The 16,535-nt window shown below is 36.5% G+C and overlaps 1 protein-coding gene across 1 annotated transcript in view; it reads left to right on the forward strand.

Moving 5' to 3' along the window:
* The window catches only part of PIK3C3 (phosphatidylinositol 3-kinase catalytic subunit type 3), a 147,594-nt gene that overhangs the window by 75,770 nt on the left and 55,289 nt on the right, over positions 1-16,535 (forward strand). Inside the window, exons 13-15 of the mRNA XM_047794159.1 lie at positions 1,088-1,155; positions 9,549-9,654; positions 11,598-11,714. Of these exons, the coding sequence (XP_047650115.1) occupies positions 1,088-1,155; positions 9,549-9,654; positions 11,598-11,714 (291 nt within the window). The remainder of the gene's footprint in view (positions 1-1,087; positions 1,156-9,548; positions 9,655-11,597; positions 11,715-16,535) is intronic.

Raw genomic sequence — 16,535 nt, forward strand, 5'->3', positions numbered from 1 at the left:
CTGGCTGTTCCCTCTCAGTCTCCTTTGTCAGCACTTTCTCCGCTGCTTGACATCTTATTGTTCCTTAGGGTGCTCTTCTTTTCTCAATTTATATTCTTGCCCTAGGCTGTACCAATAAACTCAAATTTATATTTCTAGAGCATTTCTCTCATCTGAGTTTTAGATTCATATATCCAAATACCTACTTGATCTTTGTTGTATATCTGACAGGCATTTCAAATTTAATATTCCAAAATATAAATCTCTCCCTGCACTCTTTCCTGATCCTTACTTGAAATTTCCATCTGTGTTGTAACAAATCAACCCATTTGCTCAATCCATAAACTTGGGAGTGATTGTCAATTTTCTTTCCCTCCTGTCATCAGCAAGTTCTATTAGTTATCCTTCCCAAATATTTTAATAATTTGTCTACTTCTCTCCATTTCCACTTTCACCGTTCACTCTCCTAGACTATTATAATAGCATCCTAACCGATCTCAGGTCTATACTTCTCAGAGAAACTGGAGTCTTTTTCAGAAAATGTAAAGCAGACCATCTCACTCTCTTGCTTAAGATCTTTTGTCAAGTATCAATTGCTTTGAAAATAAAATCCATACTCAGTACTGTGACCTTAAAGGTCTTGTACAAGTTAATCTTTGCCTACCTTTTACCCTCCTTTCTTTACTTTAGTGTTCACTATATTTCAGCTACATTGAGCCTTTTTACAATTCCTTGAACAGTCAGGTTCAGGGCCTTTGTACATACTATTATTTTGGTCTTTCCTTAATATAACATCTTTATTGCTGCCTATTCTGACCTCTCAATCTAAATTATTTCTATGACATTCTTTAAGGCATCTCTCCTCCACCAACTGTTAGCTTTTCAGTAGAGCAAGGAACTCTGCGAACCCTGCCGTCCTTAGCCTTTTACATATTGCCTGGTTTAAAATAAGTATTGGAAGGAAGGATGGAGTAATAGAGGGATAGATTAATGCATGAAAATTCAGTCTGTTGCATAGATATGTAGGTGACTGATAGGCAAATGTAGACTCTTTTTTCCCCTTTGTTAATAGCAGATGGTGATAAAAATTTATATACATTTCTTTCAGCAAGATCTGTGTACCTTCCTGATATCAAGAGCCTGCAAAAACTCAACACTGGCTAATTATTTATACTGGTATGTGAAATAATTTTTTTGCGTATTTTCTCATCACTGTTTTGAACTATTTTTTCTATACTGTAAACAGTTTAAAATAAGGTATAAGCAGTAATCAAAAGCCCAGATGCAGTATATATATCTAACTATATTCCTTTGCAACTGTGCTCATAGAAATGCCTGTTAACACCACTGTTTCTCTGCCTTCACTAACTTTCCAGGATCTAAGATAAAACTGGGTAAGGTAATGAGTTTTTTCAGTTTGATATCTATTTGCCTTTTATGCTATTTAAGTAGCATAAGTATGGATACTGCATTATCCTTTAGGACTATGTATTTTCACATTATTTACTAAAACATTGGAATCATGCAAAAATAGAAAGTTAGAATTTGTAGTTACTTATCTTATAGGTGAGGAAACTGAAGCAGAGGCGTAATATAACTAAGATTGGTAGAACCTAAACTAGGATTAATTGTTTATCTAGCATTTTGTCATTTACTGAGTATTTTCAATGACCTTTTTTATTTTTCTTTGTGAAATTAAATAGGGCAAGTGTGACTATCTCTATTTTATATGAGAGCAGATTTTCTGAGTGAGTTGAAGGAAAGAAAGAAACGAAGGCATAGAAAGGTTAACTGACTTCCCGAGACACAGTTAATATGAAGCATGACTCCTTTTGTCTGTCATAGACTAAAGTATAAAGAACAATATTTGGTTTAATCACTAGGATTAAACTCTAGAGAATAAAGCCTAGGAGAGCAAACAAAGGGCAGAGCCAGCCGGGTAAGCTCTACCTGAAGCTTCCTGCAGATTTGAGAGAACATTTTTTTAAACTGCTTGATAAATGTGGTATTTTTTAAACTGTGAAATGATCTCTCATCTAATCTTATTGCTCGGTTTACTCTGTTTAACAGTACAAATTAATAGATATCAATTTGGAAAGATAATTGTTTTTGAAGAATAATGAGGTATTTTGCTTTCCATGAGGAAATTAAACCAAGTACTCTATTGTTTTAGACTGAGTTTGGAGAAACTATCCTGCAGATCAAGTTAAGCTTTAACTTCATTTTCCAATTCTCCATAGTGTCATCCTAGATAATTTCCTTGTGGCCAAGAAATAGGTAAATCAATCAAAGGCCTTTTTAATAAACATAAGTGTCTGTTATTTACGTAACAGGTATTTTAGTTTTAGCTTTATGATTTCCACTGAAGAAAAACCACTATAAACAATCTTAACTAAGTCAGTCATTTTCCCCTCCTTTAGAACCTGTGATTTTTTTTTTAACCTCTTTTGGCCTAAGTAGCAGGAAGAAAAAGAGTTATTTGCTTTCACTTTAGTAATTTAATATAGTATTCATAAAACTACATTTCTATCTCAAAAACTTTCAGTATGTCTTTGAAAATATCCACAAAATGTTTTGGCTAGTTGCTAATCACCATTTTACTTGGAAAGTTTACTTAGAAATTCTCATATTATCAAATTGCTCCTATATCCTTTTAATATAACCTCTTGCTTCCCAATGTTCTCCATATTCTAATCTGAATTGTTTGTTTTTTTTACTTTTCTTTGCTCTTTAATAAAACAAGAGCTATTCCTTTTTTCCACTCTCTTCCATAGAATTCCATGAATTCTGACATGGAACCATAAAAGCAGTAGATTTTAGAAAATGTATTTCATAATATTATCCACATTGACAGAATATAATTCAGAAGGAAAATCTCCAATTTCTTTTTTTTTTTTTTGTATTTTTGCCATTTCTTGGGCCGCTCCCACAGCATATGGAGTTTCCCAGGCTAGGGGTCGAATCGGAGCTGTAGCCGCCGGCCCACACCAGAGCCACAGCAATGCGGGATCCGAGCCGAGTCTGCAACCTACACCACAACTCACGGCAACGCCGGATCCATGACCCACTGAGCAAGGGCAGGGATCAAACCCGCAACCTCGTGGTTCCCAGTTGGATTTGTTAACCACTACGCCACGATGGGAACTTCTCCAATTTCTTATTTTATTGTCATATCACAGGTCTCTTTATTCATGCAGTCTTTTATCCGTATCCCGGTTAGAAGTACTGACAGAGCAAAGGGTAAAAGATGAAAAAAAACTCTTCACATGTGACTGTATGATAACTTTTGTGTACCTAAAAAAATTTATTTCAACTATTTCTAGCAAGGAAAATGGAAAAAGTCTTTTATGGTCAACAAAAAAGTAATTTTTCTTATAGTTAAGGTATCCAGAACCTACCCCAAGAAGCCAGTTGGAAAATCCCGAGAAATACGAGAGTATCATCTTCCTTTCTCCTGCTCTTCTTCTCCCCCACTTTCCTCTCTTCCTTTCCTTTCCTTCTTTCTTTCTCTCTCTTCCTCTGTCTTTTTTTTTTCTTTTTAGGGCCACACCTACAGCATACGGAAGTTCCCAGGCTAGGGGTCGAATCAGAGCTGTAGCTATCAGCCTACACCACAGCAACAGCAACAGCAACATCTACAAACTATGCCACAGCTTGCAGCACTTAACCCACTGAGCGAGGCCAGCGATCAAACCTGCATCATCATGGACACCAATGTCAAGTTCGCAACCTGCTGAGCCACAACAGGAATTCCCGGAGTGTCATTTTTCAATGGCTCCTTAATTAGAAAACAGTTTTTAGATTTTATAAAATTGAAACTGCTTGCATATTCAAAGTACACTTTAATTTACCCATGATTCCAGAGTTCCTGTGGTGGCTAAGCAGTAATGAACCTGACTAGTATCCATGAGGATGTGGGTTCAGTCCCTGGCCTTGCTTAGTGGGGTAAGGATCCGGTGTTGCTATGAGCTGTGGTGTAGGTCGCAGGTGCAGCTTGGATCTGGTGTTACTGTGGCTGTGGCATACCCTAGCCTGGGAACTTAAAAAAAAAATTACCCGTGGATCCAATAGACTTCGTAATGAAGAGAGAAAAATGTTATTAACTGATTTAAGGAAAAAACATTACCTATTAAACTTCATAATGGAGAGAAAAATGTTATTAACTGATTTAAGAAAAAACATTACGTATTAAACTTCTGAACTAGTGCTAAAAGCATACTTACAGAATCATCTCAACTCAGTGTTCATTGGTGAAAGTAACAAGCAGAATCCATACTCCACAGAGTCACTTTATGAATGAGGGACTGATTAAAACTTGTATAAGTGATAACCTATACTCAGGTTGAATTTTTTCCAATCTGAATTCTTAAGTGTATATCTTACTCACTGTTGTTGTGACAAAAAGTTTCCTCATAAAAATCTAGGTGAATAATTTGAAGGAAAAAATTTCTTTTTAAATATAAGTACTTACAAGCTTCTTAGGTATTTAAAATTAAGATTTTTATATCTATCTTAAAATTACTTACTTACTAAGAGTTCTTTTATAGATATTTTTATTTCCTTGTAATATTCATGGAACATTTGTTTTGGCTCAGAATTTATAGTCTAGAGTAATCACTATTACAAGAGTTGTGTGTACATATACTGAGTATGTGGTGTTTAATATTATGTATTCTTTGGACTTTACTATTGACCAGATTTCACTGTAAAATTTTAAATTAGTCGAGATAGAATCTTTGATATCTTACTTCAAGTAGGAAGAGTTTTTGAACTATTCTGAAAGCACTGAACAGTAGGAAACCTGTTAGATGAACAAACTCCAAGAGGCAACAGTTTCTGTTCAGAAAGAACACTTTGTTTTCTCCATAGATAATAGACAAAATACAGCCCTAGCTCCCAGTCTCATAAGCAGTCCATCAAACTTAGACTTGATTTGTGTTTTCCCACCATGTCTCTGATTCATTGAAGTAATGGAATGTGCTGTGTCTGTTCATTCTCTGAGGAGTAATTGTTTTTCCCATATTTACAGTCTGCATATTACATATTCAGAAATACTTATGGGAAGAAAAAGCTATTGATGTGCACTGCTGTTATGATAGGCACAACTTCTGTGATTGTATAGTGAAAGTATAAGAAGTAATTTCAAATAGTTGACTTAAAGTGATCATTCTCTTCCTTTTGAATGTGGACAGATCAGTATAGAAATATTAATCATATGTAACAATTTATATGTCTCTTAGTCTTATCTTACACTATTATAACAAATGTATTAAAATACAAATTTTCAGTGATTGTGCTATTTCCTTTTGAGCATATCGAATTTCCTTTTTCACTTGTTCTCTTACCATTGATTTAAACAATATTTCTGCCAAAGCTGAATCCTTAGGGGTCTATAGTAGTAAGACAATCCTTTTAAAATGAATAGTGTCAACCTTTTAAACCACAGAGGGGAGTTATAGTCTCCAATCTGTAAAATGTTGGACGTCAGGATCTATAAATCGTTCCAGGTTTTTTTTTTTTAAATAGCCATTCCAGTATGTTGAAATTGAAAGTAAACTTTGGGTGCTTTGACATGTTTTCCTATAACTCTTAAGGCCTTTCAAAGTAATAAAGGTTATTTACCTCACAAAATGAAATTGCCAGGAAAGAGGTAGGCTAATGTCATTATATAGTGGGTACCCAGGCAGGTTTGTCTGTATTTCTACTTGAAAATGACAGGTTTCAAGGAAATACCTTAGAGTGCTTTGTAAAACCTACTTACTACTGTGAACTGAGAATTCAGAAATGACTCAAATCTAGGTCCTTTAGTCTTGATCTGAATTTACCCTTCATTTTGGAGATAACACTGTCATTTTTATTTTAGATGGACTTTCTTTGCATCAGAACTTTGGCTTGAATGATTTTGAGAAATGTTTTATGTGTGACCTTTATCACATAGCTGTAGCCATTGTGTTTACTGAACAAAGCAATGGAGCCTGTATATTGTGGTCATCTGTATTGCTCCTTTAGAAAGGAGTTTGCTGGGTAAACACAGGAAAAGACAATGTGTATTCTGAGATAATGGAGACCATCAAGGACTTTTAAGAGTTAGAAGGATATGGATTAGATTTGAATAGAACTATAACGACAGTTTTATAGTTTAGAATCACTGTCTGACAATCTAGGTTGTTTCCTAAAATAACCTAACATCCTGGAATATCTTGAATAGGAAATATAAGTTTATCTTAACTGTCCTTAGCTTATTCATCTAGAACAGAGCTATCTGATGAATCTTTCTCCAGTGATGGAAATCATCATGCTATACACACAGGTACTGAGCACTTAAAATATGAATCATGTGAAAAGCTGAATTTTAAATTTTGTTTAATTTTAACAAATTTTATTTTAACTAGCCATATGTGTCCTGTGGCTATAAGGCTTTCTTGATTCAAGATTCAAGAATGCTTTCTTGATTTTTTTTTTTTCTCTTTAGGGTCACACTTGCAGCACATGGAGGTTCCAGTGGTCGAATTGAGCTGCAGCTGCTGGCTTGTGCCATAACCACAGCAATGCCAGATCCAAGCCACATCTGTAATGTGCACCACAGCTCAAGGCAACACCAGATTCTTAACCCACTGAGCGAGGCCCAGGGTCAAACCCACATCCTCATGGATATTAGTCAAGTTCGTTACCGCTGAGCCATGACTGGAACTCCTTTCTTGAATTTTTGATTTAGAACTCTCATTGAGAACATAATATGTTGGTTTAGTGCCTCATACCACTTTACAGAAAATTCTGAGGACTTCCAGAACACCTGTTTTTTATCATGGTATAGCGTCACACTGGGAAGTCAAGAGGAGATGACTCCTAACTTTTATCAACTTTTAAAATATTTTCTAGGTATGAGACTGTATTACTAGTGTCAGGGACTACTAAAGATTTTTAAGATATGGGATCTAATGTCAGTTTTTTCATAACTCTGAAGGGAGCTATGAGTAAACATGTGAAACAGTAATGAGCAAGTTAATGTTTATCAGCACAGGTTGTGTGGGAGGCTGCCTATTCTAGGAAGTCAGAGAAGGGTTTGCAGAGACTTCCTGAAGAGATGGAGTTTCACCTATATTTGAAGGTGGATAGAATAAGGAGAGATGGAGATGGAAAGGTGTTTCTGGACAGTACTGAAACATGATCAGAAGCACAAAGAGGGTATATATGAAGGGTAGTTAGAGAGTGGATCTAACTAGAGTGTGAGTGCATAAATTGGGCATAGTGGTAGTTTGAACCAGAAGCTCTGGGCCACAGAAACTGTTTAGGAAGCTATTAATGTCTTTGTCGATATATGTGGGAGAAGATGAAGGTAGCTTAAAGAAGAAAATTTAGGATGATTATATTGATCAATAAAGGGTTTGTTTTTGGAGTTGGAGACATCAGATAAAAGCTGTTATCTGGTTGATTCCAAATGGACTGGCTAGTAATACAGAAATATTATAAGAAGCATTTTATAAGAAAAAGCAATAGAGTCCAGTGAATAATTTTTTTTTGTTTTTTTGTTTTTGTCTTTTTGCCTTTTCTAGGGCTGCTGCCGAGGCATATGGAGGTTCCCAGGCTAGGGGTCTAATTGGAGCTGTAGCCGCTGGCTTACGCCACAGCCACAGCAATGGGGGATCTGAGCCGTGTCTGCGACCTACACCACAGCTCACAGCAATGCCGGATCCTTAACCCACTGAGCAAGGCCAGGGATTGAACCCCCAACCTCATGGTTCCTAGTTGGATTCGTTAGCCACCGAGCCAAGATGGGAACTCTAGTGAATAATTAAGAATAGATATTTGAAGTGGGGGAATGTGAACTAAGTTTGGCTCTAGATACACAGACCACAAATCAAAGACAGTGCCGGTGATATTTTTAGGTACAGCCTATGTTCTTTGGTTGGGTTACAACCTCACTTCTTTTTTCATATAGTCAAGTGATTCAAGCATTTATGTTTTCAGCCTAACTTTTGAGAAAGCTTGAATTTGAAAACCCTGCCATATGAGAATTTCTAGCCTGAATGTATGTAATATTTGATAGTACTTTCAGCTAAGTTAGAAGAATAACTCTTTTAGTCTGATGTCAGTTTTACACATGTTCAGTTAAAAATGACAAGCAGTGTCTTGAAAAGGAAATCTGCTGCTTGAAAATTCGGGCAGATGAATGTAAAAGCCAGCCACATAATGAAATATAAAATTAGGGCTTAGATATGAAAAAAGAATGTATATTCATATTTTGAGAATTATCAACATTGACATAAATAAATTCATAAGAACATAGAGTCATTCATTCATTCAATAGATTGAATATTATGAGCCAGTCATGGAAGTGCTGAGGGTATAGTGCAAACAAAACAGACAAGTAAGCTCTCTGTTGTCATGAAGTTTACCTTCTAGATGGTTAAATATTTTCCTTCCTGAAAATAGTATAAAAGAGAAAAATAAACCCAGTGACTTGAAATTTAACTATCAATTAAGGGGGTTGAAAAGTTTTATTGTGTTTTTAAAGATGAAACAGTAAGCTTTTTAAAGCTTGGTAGAAGAGAAAGAATTCTTCTGGCCTAGGGAGTCCAGAGTCCAAGGTTCTGATTTCAGCTCTTCAGTCAACTAATTGTGCCACCATGGACAACATACAGCAACCTCTAAGTTTTGCTATTGATGAAAGAAGCAAGTTTCAAACTACAAATCATGATCAATTGAAATCAATTTTAAAGGCTTGCAATCTAACATTTGTTGTTTAAATAGAACAGAGTAACAAGTATTAAAATATTCATAGAGTAATGCTTTGTGAACATTTTTTTTTTTCAGTTTTATGCTTCTGTGTGTACACATGTGGCTGTGTGTAATGAGTTGTGACATAAAATGCGTTTCTTAGTATGGCTTGTTCTAATCAAAACAGTTGGAAACACAGATTAGATAACCTCTAAGATCTAAGCCAGATTATTACGTGATTATATGCATTGTATAAGTAGTTCAGATTTAAGAATATGTTCATATTTTTTTAAAATTTAGCTTGCTAAAACCATAGTTTTATGATGGAGAAATTGAGGGTTATAAATGGAATGTTGATAAATGGTGAAATTGGATGGGAATGCAAAAATTAAGATTTTTATTTTTCAGAGATACATTAATGAGAAAAAACTTTAATTTTCAGAATAAGACAGGCTTATGTAATAACAAAATTATTATGTGGATTTTGAAAATATTTTTGTTCATGATTTACCTGGTAGATTTGTGAGTTTATATGATTTCTGAAGATGTTAATGCTCTATGTACCTCATGAAGCATTAGGAGAAAATGCTCATTTTGGTGCCATTTTTAGAAAATCTAGGATATTGTACATATTAAGACATTACTGTTATTAATTTACCTTTTATAAATGGTTATATATGTTGTTCCTTAATTTTCAACTTTTAAAGGAGTGATGATAAAATGTTTTGTTACTCCCCTTAATTATTTTTGCAAATATGAATTTATCTGTTTTAATGGAAAGGCATAAATATTTACAGAATGAATATGAGTTTGATTTCACATTTATATGAATGACTTAACATATTTTTAAGGTATGTGATAGTAGAATGTGAAGATCAAGATACTCAGCAGAGAGATCCAAAGACCCATGAGATGTACTTGAATGTAATGAGACGATTCAGCCAAGCATTGTTGAAGGTAAACCCTTAATGTAGGGATTGGCAGACACTGCTTGGGCCAGATATGGCCTCTTGCCTCTTTCACCATGCACTATGAGCTAAGGTTTTATTAATTTTAAATGATTGGCAAAAGTCAGAAGAAGAATAATACATTGTGACACATGATATTTATGTATAATTCACATTTCAGCAAGTAAAATTTTATTGGAACTTAGACATGTTCATTTGTCTTCAGATTGTTTATGAACACTTTTGTACATCAGTGGTTATTCAGTAGCTTGAATGGAAACTCTGTGGCCAGCAATACATAAAGTATTTATTCCTTGGCCCTTTCCAGAAAGTTTTTGACCCCTGGTATAATAAAGTACACCTAGACCTGAAACAAAAAACTCATCACTTAGGCAAATAAAGGAGAAATAGCAGTTCCTGTTGTGACATGGTGGTAACAAACCCTAGTAGTATCCATGAGGACTCGGGTTTAGTCCCTGGACTTGCTCAGAGGGTTAAGGATCCCACATTCCCATGAGCTATGGTGTAAGTCTCAGGGGTGGCCCAGATCCCGCAATGCTGTGGCTGTGTTGTGGTCCAGCAGCTGTAGCTCTGATTCAGCCCCTAGCCTGGGACCTTCCATATGCTTCTTGTGCAGCCCTAAAAAGAAAAAAAAATGACTAGTTACATTTATGGAAATCTGGCAATGGTCATATTATAGATACTTTTATATAACTTGTACTTTTGCTTTTACAGTTTCTACAGATACATAAGCCATTTTTCACCAGGTATTCCTGTGATTCTTAAGGCAATGTCATAGTTCAACCAGCAGAGGGAGTAGGGACAATGAAAAGAAAGCTGTCACAGCATTAATGTGATTTGCTGCAGAAATGTTTTTACTTCAGAGCATCTTTATCTGTGTCGTGTTTCATTTAAGTTTTCTTAAAAATTTAAATCTCATCTTTTTGAACTCTAAAACTAAACTTTGGTATAATTCTTAGAGCTCAGAGATTCTCTGTATTTAACTGATTGGCAAATAAGCAGTTGGTCCTGTCCTCTAATCTCAATTCTGTCACTTATAGCCTTTGTCATCCTGTGAGAAAATATCAGTTTCTTTAAATATAAATTTTCATCTTTGAAATAAGGATAAATAGTATTTGCTCAGCTTCCTTCATCAATGTAATTGGGGAGATTAAAAATGTTATTTTATAGTATTTTATGAACTAAGAATTACTACATTAGACTTTAGAGCATTTAGTTTTTATAGCTTCTGTTTTACTAAGTAAGCATACTATAATTGCAATTTGAGAGGTTTGCTTTTAAAAGTGTATATTTAGTTCCTTGAAGATAGTATTATTTCTGTCATATGCCCAGCACATTTCGAGGATGTGATAGGCTTCCAGATATTTTTTTTTTAGGGCTGCACTTGCGGCATCTGGAAGTTCCCAGGCTACAGGTCCAATTGGAGCTATAGCTGTTGGCTTACACCACAGCCACAGCTATGCAGGATCCAAGCCATGTTTGCAACCTACACCACAGCTCACAGCAACACTGGATCCTTAACCCACTGAGTGAGGCCAGGGATCAAACCTCCATCCTCATGGATGCTAGTCAGATTCATTTCTGCTGAGCCATGATGGGAATTCCAGGCTTCCAGATATGTATTGAATCATTGAGGGGAATGTATTTTGGGTGTATGAATTCATTCTTGTCACAAGGTTGCATGTGGAAAAAAAGTGCAATTTTTGATAGGCTGTTATTTGCTGAAGACTCAGGTAATTTTCAGCTGTGGAAGAATTTGCCATGTTTAAAATAGCAGATTCCTCATTATCTGTGAATAAGATAATTTTTTTTCAATTTTACTTGGTATTGAAGTTTTTAGCTATTAGAAGAATAAGTAAAGGTCACCCATGGTATTGAGGAAGTCCTGATCATTATTCTAGAATTAATTTTTCTTTTGAATTCCTCCTTCAGGGTGATAAATCTGTCAGAGTTATGCGTTCGTTGCTGGCTGCACAGCAGACATTTGTAGATCGACTGGTGCACCTAATGAAGGCAGTTCAACGTGAAAGTGGGAATCGTAAGAAAAAGGTAAACCTGTGAGCATTGCACCCTGTTTATGACTAATAATGTCTTGGTATCATAAAATACTGAGTTTTGGTACTACTTCCTTAGTTGGTATATTTTATGAAGTTCTTATCATGTAATTACAGGCATACCTCGGGGATATTGTGAGTTCAGTTCCAGACAGACCATTGCAATAAAGCAAATATCACAGTAAAGTGAGTTGCTTGAGTTTTTTGGTTTTGCAGTGCATATAAAATTTAGGTTTATACTATACTGTAGTTTGTTAAGTCTGCAGTGGCATTATGTCTTAAAAAATAGTCTATATAGCTTAGTTAAAAAAACTTTATTGGAGTTCCCGTCGTGGCGCAGTGGTTAACGAATCCGACTAGGAACCATGAGGTTGCGGGTTCGATCCCTGCCCTTGCTCTGTGGGTTAACGATCCGGTGTTGCCATGAGCTGTGGTGTAGGTTGCAGACGCGGCTCGGATCCCACATTGCTGTGGCTCTGGCGTAGGCCGGTGGCTACAGCTCCGATTCGACCCCTAGCCTGGGAACCTCCATATGCCGCAGGAGCGGCCCAAGAAATAGCAACAACAACAATAACAAAAAGACAAAAAAAAAAACTTTATTGCTAAGAAATGCTCACCGTTATCTGAGCCTTCAGAAAGTCATAATCTTTCTGTTGGTGGAGGGTCTTGCTTTGGTGTCGATGGCTCCTCACTAATCAGGGTGATCATTCCTGGAGGTTGGGGTGACTGTGCCAATTTCTTAAATAAGACAGCAATGAAGTTTGCCGCATCAATTTACTCTTCTTTTCATTAATGATTTGTTTTCACTGTGGCGTGCAGTGCTCTGTGATAGTATTTTACCCACAGTAGAACTTCTTTCAAAATTGCAGTCACTTCTCTCAAACCCTGCCACTGCTTTATCAACTAACTTGGTACAATATTCTAAATCATCTGTTTGTCATTTCAACAATATTTACAGCACCCTCACCAGAAGTAGATTCCATCTCAAGAAACTACTTTCTTTGCTCATCTGTAAGAAGCAACTTTTCATTTGTTTTATTGCAAGTTTGCAGCAATTTAGTTACATCTTTAGGCTCCACTTCCAAGTCTAGCTTTCTTGCTAGTTACTTCCTCCACCGAAGTCTTGAACCTCCAACAGGAACGTTACATTCTAAGGGTAGGAATTTTTATATTCACCACTATATCCCAGAACCTAGAAAAAGTGCTTGGCACATAGCAGGCATGTAATACATTTTTATAGAATAAATAAATATTATAACCTAAAGAACTACAATGTGAAAAGAGACTAGTTACATTCAAAATGAAAGTTTTAGGAGTTCTCTTGTGTCACATCAGGTTAAGTATCCCTCGTTGTCACTGCAGTGGCTTGAATCACTGCTGTGTCATGGGTTTGATCACATGTTCTTCAGTGGAACAGTTAAGACATTCACATTTTATTAGATTAGCTATTTTATATGGGCATGGTTCGTGATACCCCAGATCAATTTAATAGCAACATCAAAGATCACTGATCACAGCTCATCATAACAAGTATAATGAGAAAGTTTGAAATATTGCTAAAATTACCAAAATGTGACATGCGGTCACAAAGTGAGCAAATGCTCTTGGAAAATTGGCACTGATGGTCTTGCTTCATACAGGGTTGCCACAAACCTTCAATTTGTAAAATGTAATGCTTGCAAAGTGCACTGAAGTGAAGTACAATAAAAATGAGGTATGGCTGTTATTAGTAATAGGAACGGTTAGAAGTACTGATTATGTATTGATGCTACTTTATAAATTTTTATATATTGATTTTATTCTCACGGCACCCTTGTAAGTTAATTACTATTATTATCCCATTGTAAGGAAAAGTAGGTAATGGGAGCTTAAATAATTTGCCATATGTCCTCAGGTAGTAACTGTTGGAGTTGGAATTTGTACCCAGGCTTTCTGAGTCCATATTTATATCTACAGTGCTCTTCTGGCTCTCATTTTAGGGTCTTAACATCTTAAAATCTTTTTTTTTTTTTTTTTAGGGCCGCACCAATAGCATATGGAGTTCCCAGGCTAGGAGTTGAATCAGAGCTACAGCTGCCAGCCAGAACTACAGCCACAGCCACAACAATGCTGGATTTGAGCAACCTACACCTCAGCTCACACTGGATCCTTAACTCACTGATCAGGGCCAGTGATCGAACCCACATCCTCATGGATACTAGTCAGATTCGTTACTATTGAGCCACAACAAGAACTCCCTTAAAATCTTTTTGACATGGAAAGAACCTCTAGGAATTATTTAGACTAGAATTCTTCTGAGAAAAAGAAGATCCAGAGTAACATGCCCATAATTGCAGAACTGTGATAGCATCTGGCAGTCTCTTCTCATGGCAGGTACATTGATCTTGCCCTCAACAGGGTGAGGTGTCTATTTGATGAGAATAGATGAGTAACTGTTCTTCATATGTCATTTTTCCTGATTTTTAGCCCAAATGATATTAAGGATTCATTTGATATCTTCTCTTTACTAATCTCATAATTGGAAGATCTTTCTTAGTGACCTTTGTTGAAAACAACACAACACATTTTACTGTTCTTCAGAGCTATGAGAGGAAACTGGAGTCAGGAATTTAAAGGCAAGGAATCAGGTCTTATGAGAAATCCTAGCAGAGATGTGTGCAAGGAAATGTTAACAAGGTTAGGAAACAAGAAATAGGCTGAAGAAAAATACATTTTTATTGAGTTGACATTTTCTTTGTTTTTAGAACAATCACAAGCCATGGTTAAATAACTGTATTCCTGGAGTCCCCGTCGTGGCTCAGTGGTTAACGAATCTGACTAGGAAACATGAGGTTGCGGGTTCGATTCCTGGCCTTGCTCAGTGGGTTAAGGATCTGGTGTTGCTGTGAGCTGTGGTGTAGGTCACAGACACGGCTCAGATCTGGCATTGCTGTGGCTGTGGCTGTGGCCGGCAGCTGCAGCTCCAGTTAGACCCCTAGCCTGGGATTCTCAATGTGCTACAGGAGCAGCCCTAGAAAAGGCAAAAAGACAAAAGCAAAAACAAAAACTATATTCCTACTTTTATTTCTCCTAGATCCCATCTCCAGAGGTGTCTGTATGTGAAGCAGTGTGATCCTAAACACCCACTAGCAGAAGGAATGACTGTTCTTGTCACTGTCAGTTTGGGGCATATATTTAAGCCAACACAGTTTGTTCTTGTGTGACATGTTCTTCTGTTCACCACACACTTGAGCCTCTGGCTACATATCAGTTTTCACTGTTCTGGAGGATGACTAGCTACCTACTTGAGAGATAACTTATAGTCCTCCAAAATCATTTTTTTTTTCCTACATACCCTGTGTTTTAAGTCAGTCCCAAATTGTCAACACTGGCTAAACATCCTTTAATATTTTTTTTCATGATATCATAAAAGACAAAATTTATTTACACAGTTTTACTAGAAACAAGCCCTGGCATAACAGAGAAATGCCAAGATGGCTGTCTCCATCATTTGTGTTACTCTAAGGAATAATGAAATGACTACAGCTGATAATTTAAAATCATATGTAGTTTTTTTCTGTCCCTCATAATGTAGTTGGGAAAGACACAGCCTTGTGAATGCCACAGTGTTAGATATGTAAAAGGGGATCTGTGAGTTAAGTATCCCATGGTAAAACATGATAATAGTATTGCTACCTTCTTTCCTTTACTAATCTCATTTAGGGAAAACTTTCTTGATTGAGGTCTCTGAATCTAAATATTTGAGTTCTAATAAAAATGCATTGATTCTAGACTTAAAAAATAATAATAATAAAGCTTTTTTTTTTGCTGCAGTTGAGACATGTGGAAGTTCCTGGGCCAGGGATCAAGCCCATGCCACAGCAGTGATTCAAGCCACTGCAGTGACAACGAGGGATACTTAACCTGATGTGCCACGAGAGAACTCCTAAAGCTTCTTTTTTTTTTTTTTTTTTTGGTCTTTTTGCCATTTCTTGGGCCGTTCTTGCGGCATATGGAGGTTCCCAGGCTAGGGGTTGAATTGGAGCTGTAGCCATCGGCCTACTCCAGAGCCACAGCAACACGGGATCCGAGCTGCGTCTGCAACCTACACCACAGCTCATGGCAACACCGGATCGTCAACCCACTGAGCAAGGGCAGGGACCGAACCCGCAACCTCATGGTTCCTTGTCGGATTCGTTAACCACTGCGCCACGACGGGAACTCCCTTAATTTTTTTTTTTTTTTTTAGGCTTTCATTTTGAATGTAACTAGTCTCTTTTCACATTGTAGTTCTTTAGGTTATAATATTTATTTATTCTATAAAAATGTATTACATGCCTGCTATGTGCCAAGCACTTTTTCTAGGTTCTGGGGATATAGTGGTGAATATAAAAATTCCTACCCTTAGAATGTAACATTCCTGTTGGAGGAGAAAGTTAACAAAATAAGTAAAATATATAGTGTGCCAGATAAGGTTGTAAGCTGTGGAGGAAAACAGAACAGAAAAAGAGACTTTGAAGTGCCAAGTTTGAGTATTAAGGCTGTGTTTCACTTCTCAATGGAATGAGTGGTCAGGAAGACCTCACTGAGAGTTGACAACTGGACAAAAGCCTGAAGCAAGTGTGGGAGCAAGCTATGTGAATATCTAGAGAAGACAACAAAAGAACAACAAGTACAAGGGCCCTGATGAAGCCAGAGGAACAAGAAGCGCAAAGGCCCTGATGTGGGAACATTTGAGAATTAGCATATTTGATCCAGTTTTCTTGCTTTAAGAGCAAGCTCACCTTTAAAAAAAAATGCAACACTCTTCATTCATAGCTTTCAAAGGATAAAGTTT

The sequence above is a fragment of the Phacochoerus africanus genome, chromosome 8 (genome assembly GCF_016906955.1).
Source record: "Phacochoerus africanus isolate WHEZ1 chromosome 8, ROS_Pafr_v1, whole genome shotgun sequence".
NCBI lineage: Eukaryota > Metazoa > Chordata > Mammalia > Artiodactyla > Suidae > Phacochoerus > Phacochoerus africanus.